This window comes from Rhinatrema bivittatum, chromosome 7 (assembly GCF_901001135.1).
Source record: "Rhinatrema bivittatum chromosome 7, aRhiBiv1.1, whole genome shotgun sequence".
Taxonomy (NCBI): domain Eukaryota; kingdom Metazoa; phylum Chordata; class Amphibia; order Gymnophiona; family Rhinatrematidae; genus Rhinatrema; species Rhinatrema bivittatum.
Genome location: NC_042621.1, coordinates 52,350,532 through 52,373,296, shown reverse-complemented (window position 1 = coordinate 52,373,296; position 22,765 = coordinate 52,350,532). Strand labels below are relative to the sequence as shown.

The window sequence follows — 22,765 nt, the reverse complement described above, 5'->3', positions numbered from 1 at the left end:
AGTTTCAAAAATCATGGCCTGCTTAGAGTTTTGCAAGTAAAGAGATTTGGAACAGTTTACCAGTCCAATCAATAGCTTCATTACATCTTCTGTGATGCGGTTCTTTGAATAATCGAGCAAAATGTTACCCTCACCGGTATTCAGAGTTAAGCTGTAAAAAAAAAAAAAAAATTTCATTAACTTCTGTTTATTAAACCGAGAAATATAGAACAGCTATTGTAAAAAAGCTACAACTCCACATTTTTAAGAAGGGCACCACAATTGACATTTTAATAAACTGCACATTCATCCCACAAAAGCTACCCACTCATTTCATACAAACTATTGGACAATGATTACAAAAAAAATATCGTAACAATGAGATCAAAAAACCTGCCTCATGTGTTCACATTACCAGGAAATTTCCTCCAAAACTAAGTAGATATGCACATTGAATATGCTGTTAGACATCTCCAAAGATCCATCTGGGCTAAACGTGTCATTTGCAATTTCCAATCACAAAAAGTGGAAAGTTTGTTTCAGAAGGGGGATGATTTTTTTTTCCCAAGGAACTTCTCCCCCACCCCCCAGAGAAACAAGGGCTGGAAAAAGATTCAGATATACAAATTTCCTGGACCATGACATTACAGCCCAACTGCACATCTAAATGTGTATAAATTTGACTTCAATGAGGGTGCTGATGTGATAATTACACTTCATAGATGCATTTTGTCCCTCTTTTCCCTATTAGAAAACTTCTACGGTATGAAGCATCTCTCATACTGGTTGCAGGAAGAAAGCTATAGGTCAGCTTAACACGTGGGAGCTCTGCCCCACACAACCTGTAAGTCAGTCCAGGTTGACACCAATGTTTCTAATTTGTTGCCCCTACCATGTAGTTACAATTACTTATACCATATAGAGATTGAAGGGGCACTTAGGGAAGATAAGGCCATCGTGGAAAAATTAAATGATTTTTGTTTCAGTGTTTACTGAAGAGGATGTTGGGGAGATACCCATTCCGGAGACAGTTTAAGAGTGATGATTCAGATGAACTGAACCTGGAAGATGTGGTAGGCCTAAACTTAAGAGTAGTTAGTCACCTGGAATACACCATAGGTTATGAAAGAAACAAAATAAATGTCAGACCAATTTCAATTAATTTGTAGCCTCTCATTAAAATCATCTATTGTAACTGAAGACTGGAAGATGGCAAATATAACCCCTATATTTAAAAAGGAGTCCAAGGGTGATCTGAGAACTATAGACCAGTAAGCTCAATTTCAGTGCCAGGAAAAATCATGAAACTGTTAAAGAATAAAGTCACAAAACATTTAGATAGACATGGTTTAATGAAACATAGCCAGCATGGATTTACCCAAGGGAAGTGATGAAATTTAATGTGGACAAGTGCAAAGTGATGCATATAGGGAAAAAATATGGCCTTGCTGTAGTTACCAATGTTAGGTTCTCTTAGGAGTTACCACCCAGGAAAAATCTAAGCAGAGTGAAATATTGAAATAGTCAGTTCAGTGTCCTGTGATGATGAAAAAAGCAAACAGTGTTAGGAATTAAAGGGAATGGCAAAAAACTATGGATGTCAATGCCTCTATTGCTCCATGGCAAGAACACATCTTGAATGTGTGCAATTCTGGTCACCGCATCTCAAAAAGATATAGTTGCACTAGAGAAAGTGCAGACAAGGGCAACCAAAATAAGGGGCATGGAATAGCTGCCCTATGAGGAAAGGCTAAAGTTAGGGCTGCTCAGTTTGGAGAAGAGACGACTGAGGAGGATATAAGAAGTTTACAAAATCATGAAAGGGCTAACAAGTTAATGTAAATTGGTTTACTCTGATAATAGGACTAGGGGCACTCAAGTTAGCAAGCAGCTCATTTAAAACAAAATCAAAACATTTTTCACTCAGCACATAATTGAGCTCTGGATTTCACTGCCAGAAGATGTGATTACAGCAGTTAGTGTAAATGGGTTTTAGAAAAGGTTTGGATAAGTTCCTAGAGGAAAAATCCATAAACTATTAATTAATAAGCAATAGCAGCTTGAGATTTAATGTTTGGGTACTTGTGACTTGGATTGGCCACTGTTGGAAACAGGATACTGGGCTTGATGGACCCTTGCTCTGACCCAGTATGGCAAGTCTTATGTTATGTTCTTAGGCACATCAAAAAAGGAATCCTTCTGCTCAATGGAGCAATCACCATTGTGTACTCCAGAGCAATAGGCATGAACGCGAGGGTGAGGAAGATCCCACTGATCTGTTATTTCTTGGAAGGCGGCCACAGTTAGAATCCAGGGATACCAGCTGACTGTTTCCCCATGTATGGAATACAGAAGGTTGCAGACAGTTGTAAAAGTCAATGTTACCCACTAATCTTAAAGACAGTGAGACTGCTACTTTATGGTCCATATTAAACACCAATGCCATACTCATTGCGTTGCTGAAAGCCAAAAAAGGTATTCCTTTATTTTTGGGCACATGAACATTATGCATGTGTAAGATATTGATATGTATTAAAGCTATGGCAGAAAGCAGCTGTTCTTTATGGACCTAAGAGTTTAGTGCTAGCATCTTTAAGACTGTGGGCAAAATCATTTTGACTAATGCACTAAGCCCCATAAGCAGGTGTGGAAGAGCCCTCCACCTCTGCAACAGAAGACCAATTTTTAAAATGGATGTAAAGTTCAAAGCATATAAATCCTTAATGTTTCTGGCCAATCTAGTACCCAATACATACTGTGCCCCACCCACTGCAGGGAAAGGCAACCTGGCCAGGAACCTTTTAATCAAGCAGAAAGGCCTCAGATTTTCCATAATTTAATCTGGAGAAAAGTCCAAAATCTGTGATGACCTCCAATATTGGGACTAAACATTCTTCTGGGCTCCCCAGTAACAAAAGCATATCAGCAGCAATCAGACTGACTTTAATGGCCCATTTCTAAACCCCAAAATAGTTCATTTGTAAGCAGTTATACCATTTAAGGTGAATGCTACTATCAACTTCTGAGATGCCTTATGGCAACACCTATATCTTAATGTAAGGCAAGCATTAACCAGTTTATCAAGACAAAGCAGCCAATGCCAATATGTAAAGACATCTCTGCTAACAGAATCATGAACGGTGCTATCCACCACAGCATAACCCTTCCCTTCACATAAAACTTTCCTGCTATGGAAAAGCAAAGAAAAACTCAAGCCAAAATCTTAACTTAAATACAAAGCTTCCATGTTTCCAAATGCAGGTTGATTCTCTGCAAGATGGTGCAAACTACTTACGATGTTCACAAGAGGTGATCACAAAGTCATGCAAATTTGTCAGGGAGGCAGCATGCAGAGCTCTGCAGTTTTATTCCATGCACAGCATGGTACAATCACAATAAAAACAATCCCCACCACCACTACTCCCAACTACATTCAAGACAAAAATCATCCTCCAATTTTATGTAGGTCCTAACCCTTAAACCCTAGATCAACCCAAGGCTTAGATCCATAGTCACATTCCCCAAAATAGAGTTTTTACCAGACAATCTGTGCAGCCATATTACCTTGAGCTAGTAAGAAGTCAAGCTTCTGCCAGCTCGTCTCCATCCGCCCCTCTATTCCAGGCTTTTGGTAGAAAATAAAATGTGCTGTCGAGTAATAGAAAAATATATCTTTGGGACCCAAGAGAATATTGGGATAAACACGAACATTGACTGACCACAGCAGGCCACAAATTTGGCCAGATGCAGAGTGGCATGCCTGGTAAATGCATTTAAGTGTCAGAACCAAAAAGGTTTTAAATGGGATGAGAGTTTTAACTGATAGATTAGAGAAAGCCAAAAGGACTGGGAGAGAAGTTTTCCAGCACCAGCAGGTAGGCCAGCGGTGGCATTTTGAATCAATTTCAATCACCTCAAACTTGTTCCCACCAAACCTGATAATTACATTGGTCAACCCTGGTGGAGACTGATGCACTATTTGTTTTTAGATCACCAAATGCTAAGGTTGCAATTGTCCAACACAGCAAAAAGGTAGAGCCCACCACTGCTGAAACTTCAAGTTGTTTACCATCCACTAGGATTCCCAGACAGAACCTCAGTGGTAATAATGGGGTAATAGTGATGCTATCAGTGGTCTGGATCTGCTAATACAGATTGCCTCCAATTCAGCCAGGCTGAGTTTTAATCTATTCCGATCAAACTACTGCCAAAACATTCAAAAACAAGCAGTGGTAGCTCCAGTTGACTGGACTATTATATCTGATGTCATCTGCTTACAGAAAGCAATTTAGACTAAATAGTTAAGAATAGTTACAGGGAACCTAGTGGTTAGAGCAGTGGAAGCCAGGGTTCAAATCCCATTTCTCACTGCCACTTGTGACCTTGGGCAAAGAACATCACTCTGTTGCTTCAGGTACAAACTTAGGGCCTCATTTACTAAACATTTTTCCCCAGACATAAAATGGTAGAAAGCCTGTAGTAGGACCCTAGACTGATCTCACCAGGGACAGGAAAATACCTTCAGTATTTTGATTTATATTCCACTTTAAGCACTTCAAACCAGATTACATTAAAGTTAAATAATGGCACCAGCATGGAGACCTTAGGTTACTCCTTATCCTCAAAAGGCAAGGCTATCTCATGCCAATGAACCTGCTGTATCCTACCTGAAGGAAGGACAGGCTGCTCCCCTCCTACCTCAAGTGGTCAATGAGAAGCAGGTGATCTGAGGGCACACCTAACCAATCAGGCTCAGAATTACCATGAATATAATAACTACAGTACCTGAGGTGATCTGCTTTGAATATAAGTCAGATAACTATGCATAACCTGGGTCTCCAGTGTATGCAACTCCTGCATATCCTGAAAACCCAACTAGTTAGGCATGCCTCCAGGAGAGGCTTGGGAAACAATCTGACGTATGACCTGCAGCTGAGAGATCCAAGGCTGCTAATGTATCCAGCCCCTTGTCTAGCCAAATTCAAAGTATTCAGGATGCTTGATAATACCATCTCAGTATTCTGTCCTCTTCAGAATCCAGCCTGATGTTCATGTAAGATACTGTTGAGGGAAACTGAAGAGTCCTCTAGTCAACTTCAAGGTTTATAGAAAAAAAAAGTATGAAATAGGACATTAGTGCTAGACCTAATATCTAGATAGAGAGACTTAAAAAAAAGCAGATGACAGATATAGTCCAGTCAACTGGAGCTACCATTGCTTGTTTTTGAATGCTTTTGGCAGTAGTTTGATCAGAATAGATTAAAAATCAACCTGGCTGAATTGGAGGCACTCTATATTAGCTGATCCAGACCACTGATAGCATCACTATTACCCCATTATTACCACTGAGGTTCTGTCTGGGAATCCTAGTGGATGGTAAACTGAACTCGAAATGCTAAAGTTTCAGGAGTGGTGGGCTCTACCTTTTTGCTGTGTTAGACAATTGCAACCTTAGCATTTGGTGATCTAAAAACAATAGTGCAGTCTCCACCAGGGTTGACCAATGTAATTATCAGGTTTGGTGGGAACAAGTTTGAGGTGATTGAAATGGATTCAAAATGCCACCACTGGCCTACCTGCTGGTGCTGGGAAACTTCTCTCCCAGTCCTTTTGGCTCTCTAATCTATCAGCTGAAACTCTCATCCCATTTAAAACCTTTTTGGTTTTGACACTTAAATGCATTTACCAGACATGCCACTTTGCATCTGGCCAAATTTGTGATCTGCTATGATCCAGTCAATGTTTCTCCAGAAATATCAATAGAAGTACAGGTGTTAATCTGACCCCCCCCCCCCCGCCCCCCCGCCTAGCATATCCAGTGCAGCTTAACTTCACAAGACTTCTCCAGCTAAGGATCCTATTTCTGGTTGTACAGATCGGTTCTAATTCCACAAACCCCAGTTGTGGAAATAAGGCTCTTTCTGTAAGAGGGCTAGTGAGGGTAGTTATTGACAAGATGGAAGCAAGACCAGTTATATGCTAGGAAGTAGAAAGACTGGGCCAACAGCACTGGTTCTAGTCATACATTTGCCCCCCACCCCAGGGCTGTATGCTCCTGCCCATGATGGCACGATTATGCGTGGGGTTTGTAATTTTAGTACACCGAAAGTAATGAGCTTGGTTAAAGGAACAGTTTGAGCAAGTCCATGCGTTTGGTCCCATTAACCTACACTCTCACCTGTGCATTAGCTAACAGCTTTGAGAGATGTTTCACCACTTTTGCAGCTTCCAAGGCAGACACCACCCAGAGGTCTGGAAAAAATTCTAGGAAAACTTTGCAATGCCTTAACTGGGTAGCAAGGCAGGAGTTCTACATTGCATAACCTCAATAGCCCCTCCTGGAAATTGATTCAAAGTCTTGGTAGATCCTAGGTTAAAATCTGATTTCTCTCAGCTATTTTCTGAGAAATTCTGTACAAGACAGACCAGAGTCATGCTCCCCACTTTCAGACAATGCAGTTAAGCTAACTAGCTTTGCAAGAACTCTAGAGCAATTCAGCCCAGGATAACTGAAAATGAGTCTTTACCTTCCCTAATGAGCCAGCTGTATTCACACTGGTCTATTCAAGCTTCTCTTTTCCCCACTTTTCCAGCTTAACTAACCTGTTTTGACATGCAAAGGTCAGAATAACCATCAAGTGTAGCTTTCTCCACATTAATGGAATACTGTTTACTGGGGCAAACTGCTGCACAGTAGAATACAAAGTTACATTTCAGTTAGAAATTGTGTAGACAGATCCTGCACATACACCAAAAAGATTCAGGATCCAAATTTATAGGACCACCCATTTTCTCAACATCATGGTTAACATCTTTCTTTCCTATCATGATTTAATCTCAAACACAAGGGAATAATCATGCTGGGAGACTAGTAGCATGGTAGGTCATCTCCAAGAATGACTGATGTACCACAGTCAGAATGTATGACCCAACATGTCTAGAGCATCAGGGGTAACTTGCTTGATGTGGTAATTACTATCCTTAACCATTGGGCCTTGATTCACCTTTGATGCAGCTTCAACATTCCTCTATGCATTGGCAGCAGGGGGTGGTGGAAAGTTAGAGTCTGACAGTTGCCCAATAAGGGCCCTGAACTTGGTGGTTGGTGAGACAATAAGTATAGGAAAATAAGTGTGGGAGCTTGCTGGGCAGACTGGATGGGATGTTTGGTCTTTTTCTGCCATCATTTCTATGTTTCTATATGTCAGAGCCCTAGATCAACTAATGTAAGTCATCCACTGGATACAATTCTCATCCCTTGACAGATATCTGTATGAACACTAAATGCCCTAGGAAAACATAAGGGGTCTTAGTCAAGAAGTACATCCACACAAACCCATTAAATTCCTCCAGTGAAGACTGCAGCTCTATAGATGTCAGTAGGACATTACTGCTTAATGAAAACATCTAAAAATGTCAAATTGTTGAATACCAAGAATCTCCAAGCTCAAATGGGATTGATAAATTGCTAACCCTTCCCATCCCCCTCTTCTTGTCCAGATGGTCCTTATGAATAAAGTGCACCCATCTGGATAAGACTGAATCACATTATCCATGTCTCAAACAGCCAACTAGTCTAAAGCCAATTCACTAATGAGACCAACCAATATCTCCTTAATCAAGCATGCATTAAGGCCCAAGTATACAGACCCCACCACTAGAGGGCCAAATGCCATCCCTAAAAGGCTAGGCAAGACTGTTTGAATGAGGACCATTTTGTCTGGTGCAAACTATTCCCTCCCCAAAGGGAGGATGTATAAACCCAACATCCCATACCCAGAAGACAGTGGGCTAACTTAAAAGGAGCTATTACAAAGGCAACCAATCTGTTAGAGAAGTAAACAAAAGCTCAATGAAAAAAAACCCAATTTGGTTCTCAAAGGAGGTGGCTGCAAAAATAAAGGCAAAAAGCAGTATTCAGGAAATATAAAGAATACCAAAAAGAGGAACACAGGGAAGAATACCTGGTGAAAACGAGGGAGAAAGCAAAAGGTCAAGTGGAATAAAAGATTGCCCAAAAGAAAAAAAAAATAGTGACATTTTTCAGATATTAAGAGAAAGAAGGAAAGTCTGAAGTGGTAATAGTGAAATTGAATGACAAGGAAATGGCAAAAGTAAACAAATACTTCAGTTTGGTGTTCACTAAAGACCACCCTGGAGAAGACCATAGAAGTGAATAGACTAGACAACTCTTTACAGGAGAGAATGTCTGGGAAGACCTAGGAAAACCAAATGTGGACAATTCCATGGGGCCATATGAGGTACATCCCACAATACGAGGACTCAGATGTCCTGGTGGGTCCACTGAAAGACCTGTTCAATAGATCCCTGGAAACAGGAGCGGTGCCATGAGACTGAAGAGCAGTTGTGGTCCCACTTCATGAGTGGTGGGAGGAGCATGGAAACTACAGGCTGGGAAAATTAATGGAGATGCTGCTGAAAGGATACTGGACTATCTACAATCCAGTAAGATGCTGGACCCAAGGCAGCATGGATTCACCAGAAGGTGGTCCTATCAGACTGTTACACTCACCGGCTACAGAGCCCCGCAGCCAGCTCCACCTACCCTCTGACGCTGCACCAGATCCCGGACTGCAGCTGGCCATCTCTGGCTCCATCCGTCCCCCCATACTGCCGGGATCTACTCTGCTCAGTCTGTGCACAGAATGTCGCCGACTTCAACCCGGGATCTCCCTACATGTGCGTACCTGGCTCCTGCTGTGATTTAAAGGGCCAATGGCAGCAAGTCACTGCTGGCTTCGGGAGATGATGTAATCAGTCCTGGCCTATTTAAGGCTCTCCCGGGCTCCCTACAGACAGCTTGGCAATGAGTCTCATGCTGAATTCCTTGTGGGCTCCCACGATGTTCCTCTGAAGTATCTGCTACTGCGCTCTTGTTCCCAAGTACCCGCTCCAGATTCCTGTGCTTACTTCCTTCAGATGGATCTCCCTGGCTTTGACCTTTGGACTGGACTCCACCTTGTCTGCTCGCCATCTGCTTTTCCTTTGCCTGGCTGTACCACAAGATCCTCCTTGCAGAGGCCCACCTAAGACAGCCGACCCCGGTACCCAAGGGCTCAACCTGCAGGGAACGAGGGCTGGTAGTGGCAAAGCTCCAGCTGGCCCCTGCTCCCCTCTGGCCTCGCCACCTGACGGTGGTGACCTGTGGGGGCCATTCCCCTCAGGTAGCATCAACACCATCTCGGGCCAAGGGTCCACAACTTACGTCTGTGCAGCAACAGATTGCCAAGCCCATGGACCCGGCAGAGGCTTCTGCTCTGCAGGCCATTCCGGGCCTAGGCCAGAAGATCCTGGAACCTCTCGCCTCGGTAGTAGAACAGCTCGGCACTCATCTGGACTCCAGTCCCTCTGGGTGTGTCGCTCTCCCTGCTATGGGCTACCCTGCCCCCTTGCTGACTGCACTCTTACCACTCCCAGCTCCTCCATGCTTTGCCAGGAATCCCTAGCACTGCAACATTCATGTCTGCCTCCAGTCTGCGCTCTTACCTAACGACATCAAGACCACCTACATCCTCTCCCGCCTGGACAGCAAGGCCTTGGCTTGGGCCTCTCCCTTGTGGGAACATGCTGACCCAGTACTGAGGGACCTACAAGGTTTCCTAGCCCTCTTCCACTCCATCTGATGATCCTGGTTGACAAACTACTTCTAGTTCCTCTCTTCCACCTGCACCAGAGCTCCTGTTCTTTAATGGACTGTGATTGAGTTCCAGACCTTGACCTCAGAACTTCATTGGGGTGAAGACTGCCTACACTATCTTCTTGGACAGCCTGACTGCCCAGATTAAAGACAAGCTGGCAGCCCACAAACTACTGGCCTCTAGTTGCCCTCAGATCTGGCTGGTTGCATAGACTGCAGACTCTATGAGCAGTCCTGAGAACTACAGTCTTCAAAAAGGCCTTCTGCGTCCCCCACGTTCACCCTCTCCCAAGCAGGGTCCCAGGCTGACTAGGGCTACATGGAGGAGCTCATGCAATTGGGCCATGGTAAGCTGAGCCCCTGAAGAATGCCTGCATTCTGCATATAATGAGAGGCCAGGCAAGTATTGGCCCACTGTCTGGTGCATCTGGGAAAATCTCAGGCCTAGGTTGTGCTGGGGGACTATCCCTAGGCCTGACTTTTCCCAGCTCCCCCACTCAATTCTGGTATCCCTTTGCATGAGCAACCAGGACTTTCACACCCTAGCTCTTGTGGACTCTGGAGCAGGGGGTCTCTTCATCCTTAAACACCTCCAGATTCCCACTTCTCTCCCTTGTACCTCAAGCTCTCCTCCACATTGGGCAAACCCCTACCGGGCAGGATCACCCACACCATTCCAGTTACTCTGCACCAGTGCCCTTCACGAGGGAGAGTCTCATTCCATGTCATAGACCAGGCCATCCATCCCATAGTACTTGGCTTGCCCTGACTTCAGAAGCACTCTCCCCAATTTGACTGGGAACCCCTGCAGCTATCCCAATGGCAGCCCTCCTGCCAAGCATCCTGTCTGAAACCAGTGACCACCCAAAGCTGTTTCACCACCTTGCTCCTCCCCAGTCTGCCATCCCACTATGCTTCCTATGCAGATGTTTTTTCTAAGCAGGGAGCAGACACTGCTACTGCACCATCAATACAATTGTGCCATTGATCTTCTGCCTGACAGAGCCCCCCTGGGGCCAGGTCTACCCGTTATCCCTTGCTGAGACTAGGGCTATGTCAGAATATTTGCAGGAAAATCTGGCCAAGGGCTTCATCCACTTCCTCCACGGGGCTGGCTTCATGGTAAAGACAGACAGCATTCTGTCCCTGTATTGATTACCGGGGCTTGAATGCCATCACCCAAAAGGACTGCTACCTCTTGCCGCTCATTGTGGAATTGTTTGACCGACTGCAAGGAGCCAGAATCTTCTCCAAGTTTGATCTTCATGGGGCCTACAACCTGATTTGCATCTGGGAGGGCGACGAATGGAAGACTGCCTTCAAACACCCAAAACGGCCACTATGAGTACCTGGTGATGCCATTTAGACTCTGCAATGTGCCAGCTGTCTAAAACATGATGAATGAGGACTTCCATGACATGCTGTATAAGTGTCTCATCTATTTAGGCAACATCTTGGTCTTCTCCAAGGACCTTAAGACCCATCACCAGGATGTCGCCTGTGTGCTCCAATGCCTCCGGGACAACCAGTTCGCTAAACTTGGAAAATGCTCCTTCAAGAAGGAAAGCTTGCTGTTTCTGTGCTACATAATCTCCTGACAAGGATTCCAGATGGACCCAGAGAAACTCAAGAGTATCTGGGACTGACCACAGCCAACAGGCCTTACAAAGATTTCTTGGCTTTGCCAACTATCCTACTTTTATTCACAACTATGCAGAGTTTGTGGCCCCGCTCACACCCCTGACGTGTAAAAGAGGTGAATCCTAAACTATGGTCCCCCAAGGCTGTAGCAGCTTTCCAGCACTTAAAGGCCACGTTCCTCTGGGAACCTTGTTTCCAGCACCCCAATCCTCTACACCCCTTCAAAGTGGAGGTTGATACCTCCTCTGAGGGGGTAGGGGCTGTTCTGAGCCAACATTCCTCCACTGGCACTCTGCACCCATGCTTCTCCAAACAGTTCTCTTCTGCAGAACGTAACTACAGAATTGGCAAAAAGGAGCTCCTGGCGATTAAACTCTTTTGAAGAATGGCGTCCCTGGCTCGAGGGAGCACAACACCCTATATACATGGACCATAAAAACCCTAGAATATCTACACCAAGCCTAGCATCTGAACCCCCTGTCAGGCCCAGTAAGCTCTCTTCACTTGCTTTGATTTCACTCTGCTACTGCCCTGCAGCCAAGAACCTCAAGGCAGATGCTCTCCCGCTCTTTCACTGCCAAGGATGCTGATGAGCCCCCGCGGCACATCATAGACCCTGCACGGGTCCTACTCTCCACCACTATGATCGTTCCTCTGGGAAAGACTGTCGTTCCACACAGGCTCTGCAACAAAATCCTACATTGGGCCCATGACTCCCACACAGTGGGTCACCCCAGACGACCTTGCACCCTTGCTTCCATCCAGCAGTTTTATTGGTGGTCCACGATGAGGGACATCTGGGACTATGTGGACTCATGTCACATCTGTGCCCAACAGAAACCCCCGGCGGGCTGACCCTGAGGCTTATTACAGCCGCTACCGGCACCCATGGAACTGTACTCGCATATCACTACCATTTCATTGTGGACCTGCTGCCCTCGAAAGGCAAAACAGTCATCTGGGTAGCAGTCGACCACTGCTACCCACTGTCACCCTGCTACCCACTGTCACCCTGTCCAACCTTCCCTCGGTTGGCACAACTCTTTGTCCAACACATCTTCCAACTCCATGGTCTCCCAAAACATGTGGTGTCGGACCGCAGAACCCAATTCATGGCCAAATACTAGAGGGCTCTCTGCAAGAAATTAGACATGCTGGATTTCACTACTGCCTACCATCCACAAGTGAATGTCAAGAAGGACCAACCATACATTAAAAATTCCTCTGCAACTATGTCAACATACAGCAGAATGACTGGGCTGCCCTACTTCCTTGGACAGAATTCGCCCTTAACTCTCCTTCCTCTGCCACTGGATCCTTGGCCTTTCAGCTTGTCTATGGCAGGCAACCTCTTCCCCCTGACTGTGCCCTCTCCAACAGCTCAATTGACAATGCAGAAGTTACACTTCATCTGGGGGCACACACACACACACCCCACCTCCTTCAGGAAGCTGGACAGAGCCAAGAAGGCCACTGACACCCACTGGAGACTGGCCCTGCAATTCAAACCCAGCGAGAAGGCCTGATTCAGCACCTGATACATATGCCTTAAACTTGGTCCATGCACCTGGCCCCTTCCCATTGCTCTGTTGACTGGGACCTGTGATCTACCAACTTAGTCTGCCTCCATCCCTAAGACTCCTTCCATACCTCTTAATGCTGCTGGTACTGTCCTGGCCATCAAGAAAGTTGCCCAAACCTCAACCATTAGCCTCAGAGAATGACTCCACCTACCAAGGTGCACAACATACTAGATGTGATAAGAGGCCAAAAGGTGGGAATACCTACTTGCCTGGGAAGGCTTTGACCCAGAAGAAAATTCCTGGGAACCCACCACCAACATATTCAATAAGGACCTGATTAAACAGTTCCACACCACCCTTACTAGGGAGAGTGAATCTCCTGGGAGTGGCACTAGAGGGGGTACCATTACACTCTGGCCATGGAGCCCTGTGGCTGGCTCCACCCACCCACACCTCCCCAATGGTGCACCGGGTCCTGGGCTGTGGCTGACCATCCCTCCTCTCTGGCTCCATCTAACCCCACACCACTGGGATCTTCTTTGCTCCACCAGCACATGGAAAGCTGCCGGCTTCCTCCTCAACTTGGGATCTCCCTAAGCACACGTGGCTCATGCCACGATTTAAAGGGCCAATGGTGGGAAATCACCGCTGGCATCAGGAGATATCATTGGTCCTGACCTATTTAAGACTCTCCCAGGCTCCCTACAGACAGCTTGGCAATGAGTCTCCTTGTGCTGAATTCCTCATGGGTTCCTACTGCTGCTGCATTCTTGTTCCCGAGTACCCGCTCCAGTCTTCCAGTACCTACTTCCTTCGGACAGATCTCCCTGCCTCTGACCTTTGGACCGGACTCCACCTTGCCTGCTTGCCACCGGCCTTCTGACTGCCACAAGATCCTCCTCACAGGGGCCCACCTAAGATCAGCTGGCCCTGGTACCCAAGGGTTCAACCTGTGGGGAATGAGGGCTGGTAGTGGCGAAGCTCCAGCTGGCCCCTGCTCTCCTCCGGCCTCACCTCCTGACGGTGGTGACTTATGGGGGCCATTCCCCTCAGGTAGTGACACCATCTGGGGCCATGCATCTGGGATATGGTAATTGAAGAGCTGCATGTGATGGGGGAAGGCTGATGTGCACAGACCAAGAGCAGGACCTGAGGTGACAGTACCTGTTGAAGCAATGTGACAAGGTGATAGCTAGCGCCAGAAGAATGCTGGGCTGCACAGAGAAGAATCCAGTAAGAAAATGGAGGTGGTGATACCCTTGTACAGGTCCTTGATGAGGCCTCACCTGGAGTACTGTGCTCAGTTCTGGAGCCTGTATCTCAAAAGTGATAGACAGGATGGAGGCAGTCCAGAGAAGGGCAACAAAAATGGTGTGGGGTCAGTATCAGAAAACTGATGAGACTGAAGGACCTAAATATGTACACCCTTACAGAAAGGAGGCACAGGGGAGATATGATACAGACCTTCAGATACCTGAAAGATTTTAATGTATAAACAAACCTTTTCTGTTGGAAAGAAATTAGAACTAGGGGTCATGAAATGAAACTCTAGGGAGGATGCCTTAGAACCATCAGAAAATATTTCTTCAGAGAGGGTGGTGGATGACTGGAATGCCCTTATGAAAGAAGGAGGTGAAAACCAAAACACTGAAAGAATTCAAAAGGGCATGGGATAAATACTGTGGATCTCTAAAGGCTAAAGGATGGAAATGAAGAAAAGAGTGCATGGAATAACTTGCTGGTGCAGCAGTTACTACCCTTAACCAATAAGCCTTGATACTGTTGATGCAACGCCATCATTGCTCTCTGCTTCAACAGCAGGGGGAAAAGGGGAATTGGATTTGTACAGTGACCGAGGGCCCTGACTTTTATGGTCTGGAGAAACGAGTATGGGGATAACTTGCTGATGCAGCGGTTACTACCCTTAACCATTAAGGCTGTTGCTTTGATGCAACTCGTACATTGCTCTCTGCTTCAGCCAGGCATAACAGAATTGGATTCAAACAGCAACCAACGAGGGCCCTGACTTACAGTGTGGGAAACTGATAAGCATGGGGGTAACCTACATGAGTTGAGGAAAGGAGGAGCAGGGGTGATATGATTCAGACTTTCAGATACTTGAAAAACTTTAATGATCCAAAGACATCAAACCTTTTCCGTCAAAAAAAATCAGAACCAGACGTCATGAGCTGAGGCTCCAGGGAGGAAGACTAAGAACCAATGTCAGGAAGTATTTCTTCACAGAAAGGGTGGTGGATGCCTGGAATGCCCTTCTGGAGGAAGTGGTGAAGTCTAAAACTGAACGACTTCAAAGGGGCGTGGGATAAACACTGTGGATCCATCAAGTCTAGAGGGCGTGAATAAAGTGGAGGCATTCAACACTGCACGGAGCGGCAGTAGCCACAGAGGCATTCACGGAGCGGGATGCCAGTGGCCAGTAGTTGGTGTTCCACCTTCACGGAGCGGAAGGATGGAGGGCTGCTATTTCCATAAAAAACAAAAAAATAAAAACAGGGGTGGGTAAGAGTATGGGGCAAGGGGGTGGCCTGCTTGTTACAGCAGTTGCTACCCCCAATTGAGCTGGATGTCACTTGGATGCAGATTCAAAGCTGCTCTCTAAATTGGGTGGAGGGGAATTAGGGCTGGAGGGGTCTGGAAGCCAATAGTAACAGGTGGGAGAGAGAAAAAGGGAAAAAAAAATGGATAAAGTGCGTAGCTTGCTGGGCAGACTTGATCTTCTTCTGCCGTCATTTCTATGTTTCTACACAACACAGTAGATGCTACCATAAGCTTGCTGGGCAGGCTTGGACCATTTGGTCCTTTTCTGCTGTCGTTTCTATGTTTCATCAAAATAAATTAAGGGGTGCACAAGGGGACATAAGACTTGCCATACTGGGTCAGACTAAAGGTCCATCAAGCCCAGGATCCTGTATCCAACAGTGGCCAATCCAGCTCACAAGTACTTGGCAGGATCCCAAGGGGTAGATAGATACCATCTGCTTATTCCAGGGCAACTCCACTTTATGGTTTATGGACTTTTCCTCCCATAAAACTTATCCAAAGCTGTTTTTAAATGCAGCTACACTAACAGCTTTCATCACATCCTCTGGCAATGAATTCCAGAGCTTAATTATTTGTTGAGTAAAAAAAACAAACAAAAAAACACACAAGCTTTGATTAGTTTTAAGTGTATCACTTAGTAACTTCATTGTGTCCCCTAGCCTTTGTACTAAAAAAAGTAAACTGATTAATGTTTACTTGTTCCATTCTCATTTCATACTGTATGTTCCTTCAGTCATCTCTTCTCCAAGCTAAATAATCCTGACTTCTTTAGCCTTTTCATAGAACTTGTTCCATCCCCTTTATCATTTTTGTTGCCCTTCTCTGTACCTTTTCTAGTTGTGCTATATTTAGACACTCCCTTTGAAGAAGCCCTTAAGGCAGAAGGTTTGCCATGCAAAGCCTTGCTTGTAGTCACACTTCAGAAGGCTAGGTGAGTGCCAATAAGCAATGAAAGCCATGGGAAGCAAACCAGAGCTCCGACAGCCCCAAACTACAACAGCTATAACAAGAAAAGATGGACTGCAAAGGCTAAGCAATCCAAGACCCTCGGACATGAGGACCAACTACAAATATAAATAGCAGCCATAAGCTTTCAGACAACCTCTACAAGGGCCAAATGGGTGCTAACGTATCACCCACCATAGACAGGCCATGAAACACCAATGAATCGGAATGGTAACTGACCAGAAAATCTTTGGGGACTCAAATCAAGAACACTGCATAGCAGAGTATGATATAGGTCCAGATTAAAAGGAATGGAAGCCATCACAGAAAAATCAATCCAGAACCCAAATCTAGGGAGTTCAGAAGCACAAAACACCATAGCTCTGTTTTCTGGGCTACATCCGAACTAAATGTAATACTATGACTGTTGTCCTAATCAAACCTCAGCATGTTTACACAACTCTTGGACATTATTCCTAGATTCCTCCTAACTTTAGGAAACCATCCACATATGCTACAGCCGTTTAAATCCCCTCAATGTTTCCTATCTTGAGTTGATTATTTAATGTTACGATTCCTAGTGAGACCAGACAAGGGTTGTGTAAATATGAGCAAGGCTGGCATGACCCACTGAGCACCTGCACTGAGAAGCGGCAGCTTTAAGGGAGTTACAGCGTATAATTGAGCCAGCCCATGGATTCTAAGCAGCACAAAGAACCTGCCTTATCCTCTCCGATCCCCAATGCACCCACTAGCTTTCAGTAGGAGCTCTTAAAGCACAGATTTCCTGGGCTGTAAGAAGCCAGTCTAATGTTTGAGGCACAAGATCTATGGGATCCATGTAGTTCATTCCAGACTGGATCCACTCAGCACAGGAATCTGACATTAAGCACTACATCTACTGAGTGGGGAGGATCTGGAGGAGACTAGGCTACACTGGAGATTGCAGGGGGAAGAGAGGATGGGGGATTGAGCTTTCAGGGGAAAGGAAAGAATGTAGAAAGTCTTCTAGGAGTGGGATAGGGACAGGTATAGCTTTCCAAAGGTGGTAGGAGGGATGCAGAAGAGCTTTCTGGGGTCAAAGCATTCTGGGAACTGACAAGGGGAACCAAACCTGGGATGGGAGACAAAGAAGGCCTTTGAGATTAAGGAGAGTGACCAGGACCCAGGATGGCGAGGAAGAGGGCTGGAAGTCAGGGACAACTGGGGACTGAGGGTGTATGTAATCTGGCTAGGGGGAAATGAGGGAGAAAGGGGATTGGTTATTGGGTAGAGGTAGAGGAAGAGGGAGAAAGGACCAGGTATGGGCTGATAGAGGACACTGGATTTGATGGGTGGAGGATCCAAGAAGCTAATGTGGGGAGATGAATGGAAGAGAAAGCAAATGAAAAAGAACGGAAGAGGAATGGGGAAAGGTAAGCAGGCAAGAAAAATCTGAAGAGAAGACTAGGAGAGAAGCAGAAAGGAAAAAGAATTAAAATATCCACTTTAAAGCAATAGAAAAGAAAAAAAAGACCAAAAACTAGAACAAAATTTGAAATACTCCAAGCCAGAAAATTTAAGCCAGAGACACCAGAAGATGGTTGGACATGTCTCTTACTGAGGACTTATATGCTAATAGCTGGCTTTTGCAACCCATTATGATTTCTGGTGCAGAATTAATTCTCTTGTTTATGTGAAGTACCCACTGGCCCCAAGACTTGTACTAGGTTTGAAATACTTTGTGGTGATTTTTCAAGTGTACTTCTAGGTATATTTTGAGTAGATCATGATTTTGCACCAGACGCTCATGCTCCACCTCCAAATGAAGTGAAGTACGGTGAACAAGTATCCCAGACTCACCCGTTAGAAATCTGGCAATCTTCCTGTAAGCCCAATGCTCAGACAATCAGGAGTTATTGCCCATGAAGGGCAGCAGAACAGGTAACACCAGCCCTGAATATGACAAAGCAGTGTCCCCCCCCTGACCTGCTCATGCCTCACATTCCAGCTGTCTGTCTTAGGCATGCAGACAAGCTTACCTGGGGGTGGGGATGGGAGATTTGCTTACTACTATTTTGGCATTTGAGACTTTCTACAGAAGCACTATAAGTGGTGCAAGATACTATGAATGGGGGGAAAAGTACTATGCCGAGACCACCATAAAGTTTATGTGCTACAAAGGGAAAGGTACTAAACACAGGAGCTGACTTGCTCCTGAAAAAGCAAACACAAAGGGAGCAAGTTTCAAAAGCCCACTTACATGGGTAAAGTGCATTCACATGTGTAAAGCCCATTTTTAAGCCTGTAAATGCTTTTGAAAATCAGCCTCCCCACCGAGTACATGGAATAGGGTCCAATTCCACTACAAAAGGCCCACAGTAAGCCTAGAACCAGTTACCCCTGGGGGAATTCTGTGCTGTGCAGAATTTTGATATTTCACACGGAATTTGGCAAGAGGCCTGATAGGCTGTAAGTGGAGCCCATCCAGCTCATAACTGAGGGTGGAAATGGCCTGGCAGCAGGATGCAAACAGAGCCCATCCCGCTCACAGCCAAGGATGGCAGAGGCCTGGTGGGCTGTGACTGGAGCCCATCCTGCTCACAGCCGAAGATTAGGTCTGGAGGGAGGGAGAAATGAGGTCCAGGATAGCTGCGTGCCTGCAGCAGAAAGAGCTGAGCCTGTGTAAAAGAAACTAAGAGGCCAATGAATAGCATGCACTCAGGTTAACCCGAGGTTGGATGTTCATCCATAACCCCTGATACAATAAGGAAGATCAACACATCCAAGCTAGTGCATAGCTAATAGCACTCATCACATGTAAATGCCACGTTGATGAGGATATTATTTAAAATTTATTTATTTAAAACTTTTTCTATACCGAAGTTCAGGTAACAGAGTTACTTATCACTATTAGCTAGTACCACCCCCCCCCCCCATGTAAAAGACGTGTGCCTGACATGCTCGTTTTAACCCTAAAAAATGCCAGCCCCAGAGCTGACGTTAAGTTTTGAGGCACCCCAAAAACCTGAATAGAAAGACTGAAGAGACTGCTTTTCTGTGGTTCCTCTGACTTAATATTCTTATACTAAGTAGGAGGAACCACAGAAAGCAGGACATTAAAAAAAAAAGTCTTGACAGCAGTCAGGTTAGGAAACAGATGCTCAGTTTACGAGCATCCATTTTCCTAACCCGGGCACAAGTCCTCTCCTGGGAGCCCAATGCCATGGACGCACTAAGGATACACAATTTGTCCCTAACACGTCTTTAGCATGGTGGCTCATTTACCTATTGCATCAAGCACCCAAGAGAGGCAAAAGTGCATGTGGTCAACAGACGGGTGCCCAGTTTGGATGCATGGTTTTTACATGCACTTTATTGCATTGGCCTTTGTGTGTGAGAGTGGTTGCGTGGGAGTGAGGGTGCATAGTCGTGTGCCAGAGAATCTGTGAGGGGCGGGGGGGTCATGAATGGATGGGTGAGTTAGTGGGGAGCAGGGAGAGGGTGGGAGGGACAGTATACTTCAAGGGGAATGTTACTCTGCATAATACATTTTTTGTATTAAATTTTAAATTACTCTGATGCATATTTTATTTTGACCAATATGAAATGCAGAGTTTTACATTTTTTGTGCACAGAATTCCCTCAGGAGTAACCCAATGACTGCAGCTCAAGAAGTGAAACTTGTGAGAGGCCTTATATAAAAATAAGTCTTAATGTCACTGCTACTGAGTCAGCACAGTAGGGAACTCTGGGGGATAAGCTGCATGCCTTGTGGATAATTAAATATACCATACAATAAAGTAGAGAACTACAAACCTGGATTCTCTTCTCCTTTACAGGAGTTAGAGTAAAGATTACTACTACTATGAGCTAAAGCAATGATTGGCTCAAATCTCACCACTGCTCCTTGTGACCTTGAGCAAGTCACTTCTTCCACCATTGCCTCAGGTACAGATTTAAGATTGGGGACACCTACACAGCCTGACTAATCCACTTTGAAATGCCAAAAAACAGAATATAAAAATCCACCTTCCCCATTACAAAAAGACAATGTATTCAACACTTAACTAAAACAAAATCATGAAGCCCTAACTATTTTACTTTTCACTTTAAGTAAAAGTATTAGCCTTACTGTTGTGACAAGCTACATCATCCATGAAAGGAAAATTCACAATCAAAGCCACTTCTTACACAACTCAACCACCGCTTACACAAAGTTCCTACTAAAGGAGAATGGGCAGCCAGCGTTAGTGGGCAGCTCTAGGTTGCCTAAGTCTCATGCAACCAAGAGAAAGGCACTTACAGCTCCATGACTACAATAATAATTATGTGCTTTTATTTTTTGAAAGACCAAAACAAAGGTCGCACTGCATGAGCTTATCAAAGCTCAGGTCCATACTCCTGAAGAGGCGGCCTGGAAAATATGTGCACCACGTCTTTTATTTAGCTTTTAAAGAGCCTTGTCACACTAGAACAACAGTTTCCACAGGCCAATAATGGAAATATAAAAACACTTCATCTTCAGCATGTCACAATGTTGCACTTAGCTAATCTGTGCGGCAGGAGGGTGTACGACTAGGAAGCGACATTGAGACGGTTATGTTATACCAAACATGGCGAGACATGAGAGGCCTTTTCAGTAGCTGGCAGGGCCAAGATCCGCTCCGATCGTGCCACTAGAACTAGCAAAGCAATGGGATAGGCATCTATGACTAAGCAATCGATGTGAGTGGATGCATGGAGGGCTCCTGCAGCAGCTGCTCCTGTGCACGTAGACAGCAAGGAGGCGTCAAGGGCAAGCAGAGCTGCAGTACATCCTCTGCAGAGAGCAATCCCATGTAGGGGGGGCTTACCATAGACTTTTCTGTATTAGAATAGTGAAATCTTAAGTCTACATCAAAGCAACGCCGGTAAGAGATTTAAATCCGATCACTAGATCGGACAGTTTAACTGGAAGAAACCACTGCAAGAACCAAAATGGATCCAAGAACACACTATAGAACCATCTCGCAGCCCCAATCTATTCGTACAAGTTTCCAATTTTTAGGATTGGAAATAAAATAGTAGATCGGAGAAGGGGTGCTACCCATGTAAATTAAGAACGTTATGCAAGTTAATACATTTCAATAGAGCATTATAATAAGGAATTTGAAACACGCGATCTTTATGTCAACCCGTCAAGCAACCTTAGGCCGTAAGGTAAGATTTACTGGCAAAATCTTAGCAACGCTTTCAGATTGTCTAGGAACAAGCTGACCGGCAACAAACGGGATACAAAGCCGCCCACTTCCTCAATCCAAAAACAAGCCCTTGCGCCTGTTCGTGGAGCTCACCGCAACCCAAAGACTTCTCTTACACTTACCTGAATGTCTTAAACCTATCTGGATCATTTTCGAACATTTGCCGCATATTGAGGCCGGCAGCGTGCGCATTGTACCACTGGCGCAGCTTTTGGAAGACCGGATCGCTAGATAAAGCTGCCATGGCTAGCAGGGAGAAGAACAAAAAAAAAAAAATAAAACTAGAGGCCAAGAAGCAAATGGATCTCAAGGGGGGATTGGTGTGTGCGTGCGTGCGTGCGCGCTGGAAAGAGAGACGCTGCCTGCACCGCGCTCCGCTTGCAAAGCGAAAAGGTGGTGCTGAAACCGTCCGTTTTATCAATGGGCGGAGAGGGCGCGCGGCAAAAAAACCCGCCCCTCGCGCGCGCTCCCGGGGAAAGCCTGCGCGCGCCGAGGTAGAGAAGGCTGCGAGCGTTTGTCTGGCCACCGCCGAGCGCGCCACAAAAGCCTCGCCCCCCCTCCCCTTGTTCCGACAGAAGCACGCGCGCCCTTTCCCGCAAGCGCACAAAAAAAAACCCAACAACCCACCGTGCGTGCCACGCCGCGGGCACGCAGAGGCGCTTCCTCTTTAGCAACTATTGCGCTTGCTCCAGATCAGGACGTGCGGGCACGCCTTTCCTCAACATCTAGTTTCTGGGACTCATTCAAAATTGTCTGTTTATGGGGGAAAAAATAATATTGAAAACAGGTGTAATGTGCAAATCATCAGCCTGCGCCTGATCCTTTTAACTAAAAGAAACAGAAAAAAATACTGTAAAGAAAGTCGGCAGGACCCATCTCTTTTACCCCTGCTTGATATAACACGTACTCCATCTACGCCTTTACCTTCACATCCTTGTGTTTGTAATATTGAGGAAGTCGGTGGTTTAATGTCTCTCTCGATGCAGATCAGCTTGTTCCTGGTTAAAGTGAAGGCGTCGCCACGGTTTTGCCAGTAAATATGTATCCAATGATTAATACTGGAAATACAGTTTCCAGTTGGGAAGTAATTTGTTAGGCTTGTTTCTGTTTAAATACTATTTTCATTTGGTTGGCAGTGCTGCCAAGATATCCAGTTTCTCAGGGGCGATTTGAAGTCAGTTCTAATGTTCGACATTTCTTCCTGATGTGTTTACTGATTTCAAATAGAAGGATCA

General features: G+C 45.4%; 1 protein-coding gene across 1 annotated transcript in view; it reads right to left on the bottom strand.

Annotated features, from left to right (window-relative positions):
* The window catches only part of GPI (glucose-6-phosphate isomerase), a 42,837-nt gene extending 20,912 nt beyond the window's left edge, over window positions 1-21,925 (bottom strand). The window contains exons 1-2 of the mRNA XM_029608371.1: window positions 21,653-21,925; window positions 61-151 (exon numbers count right to left, since the gene is read on the bottom strand). Of these exons, the coding sequence (XP_029464231.1) occupies window positions 61-151; window positions 21,653-21,774 (213 nt within the window). The 5' untranslated portion in view covers window positions 21,775-21,925. The remainder of the gene's footprint in view (window positions 1-60; window positions 152-21,652) is intronic.
* Between the last annotated feature and the right edge of the window lie 840 nt (window positions 21,926-22,765).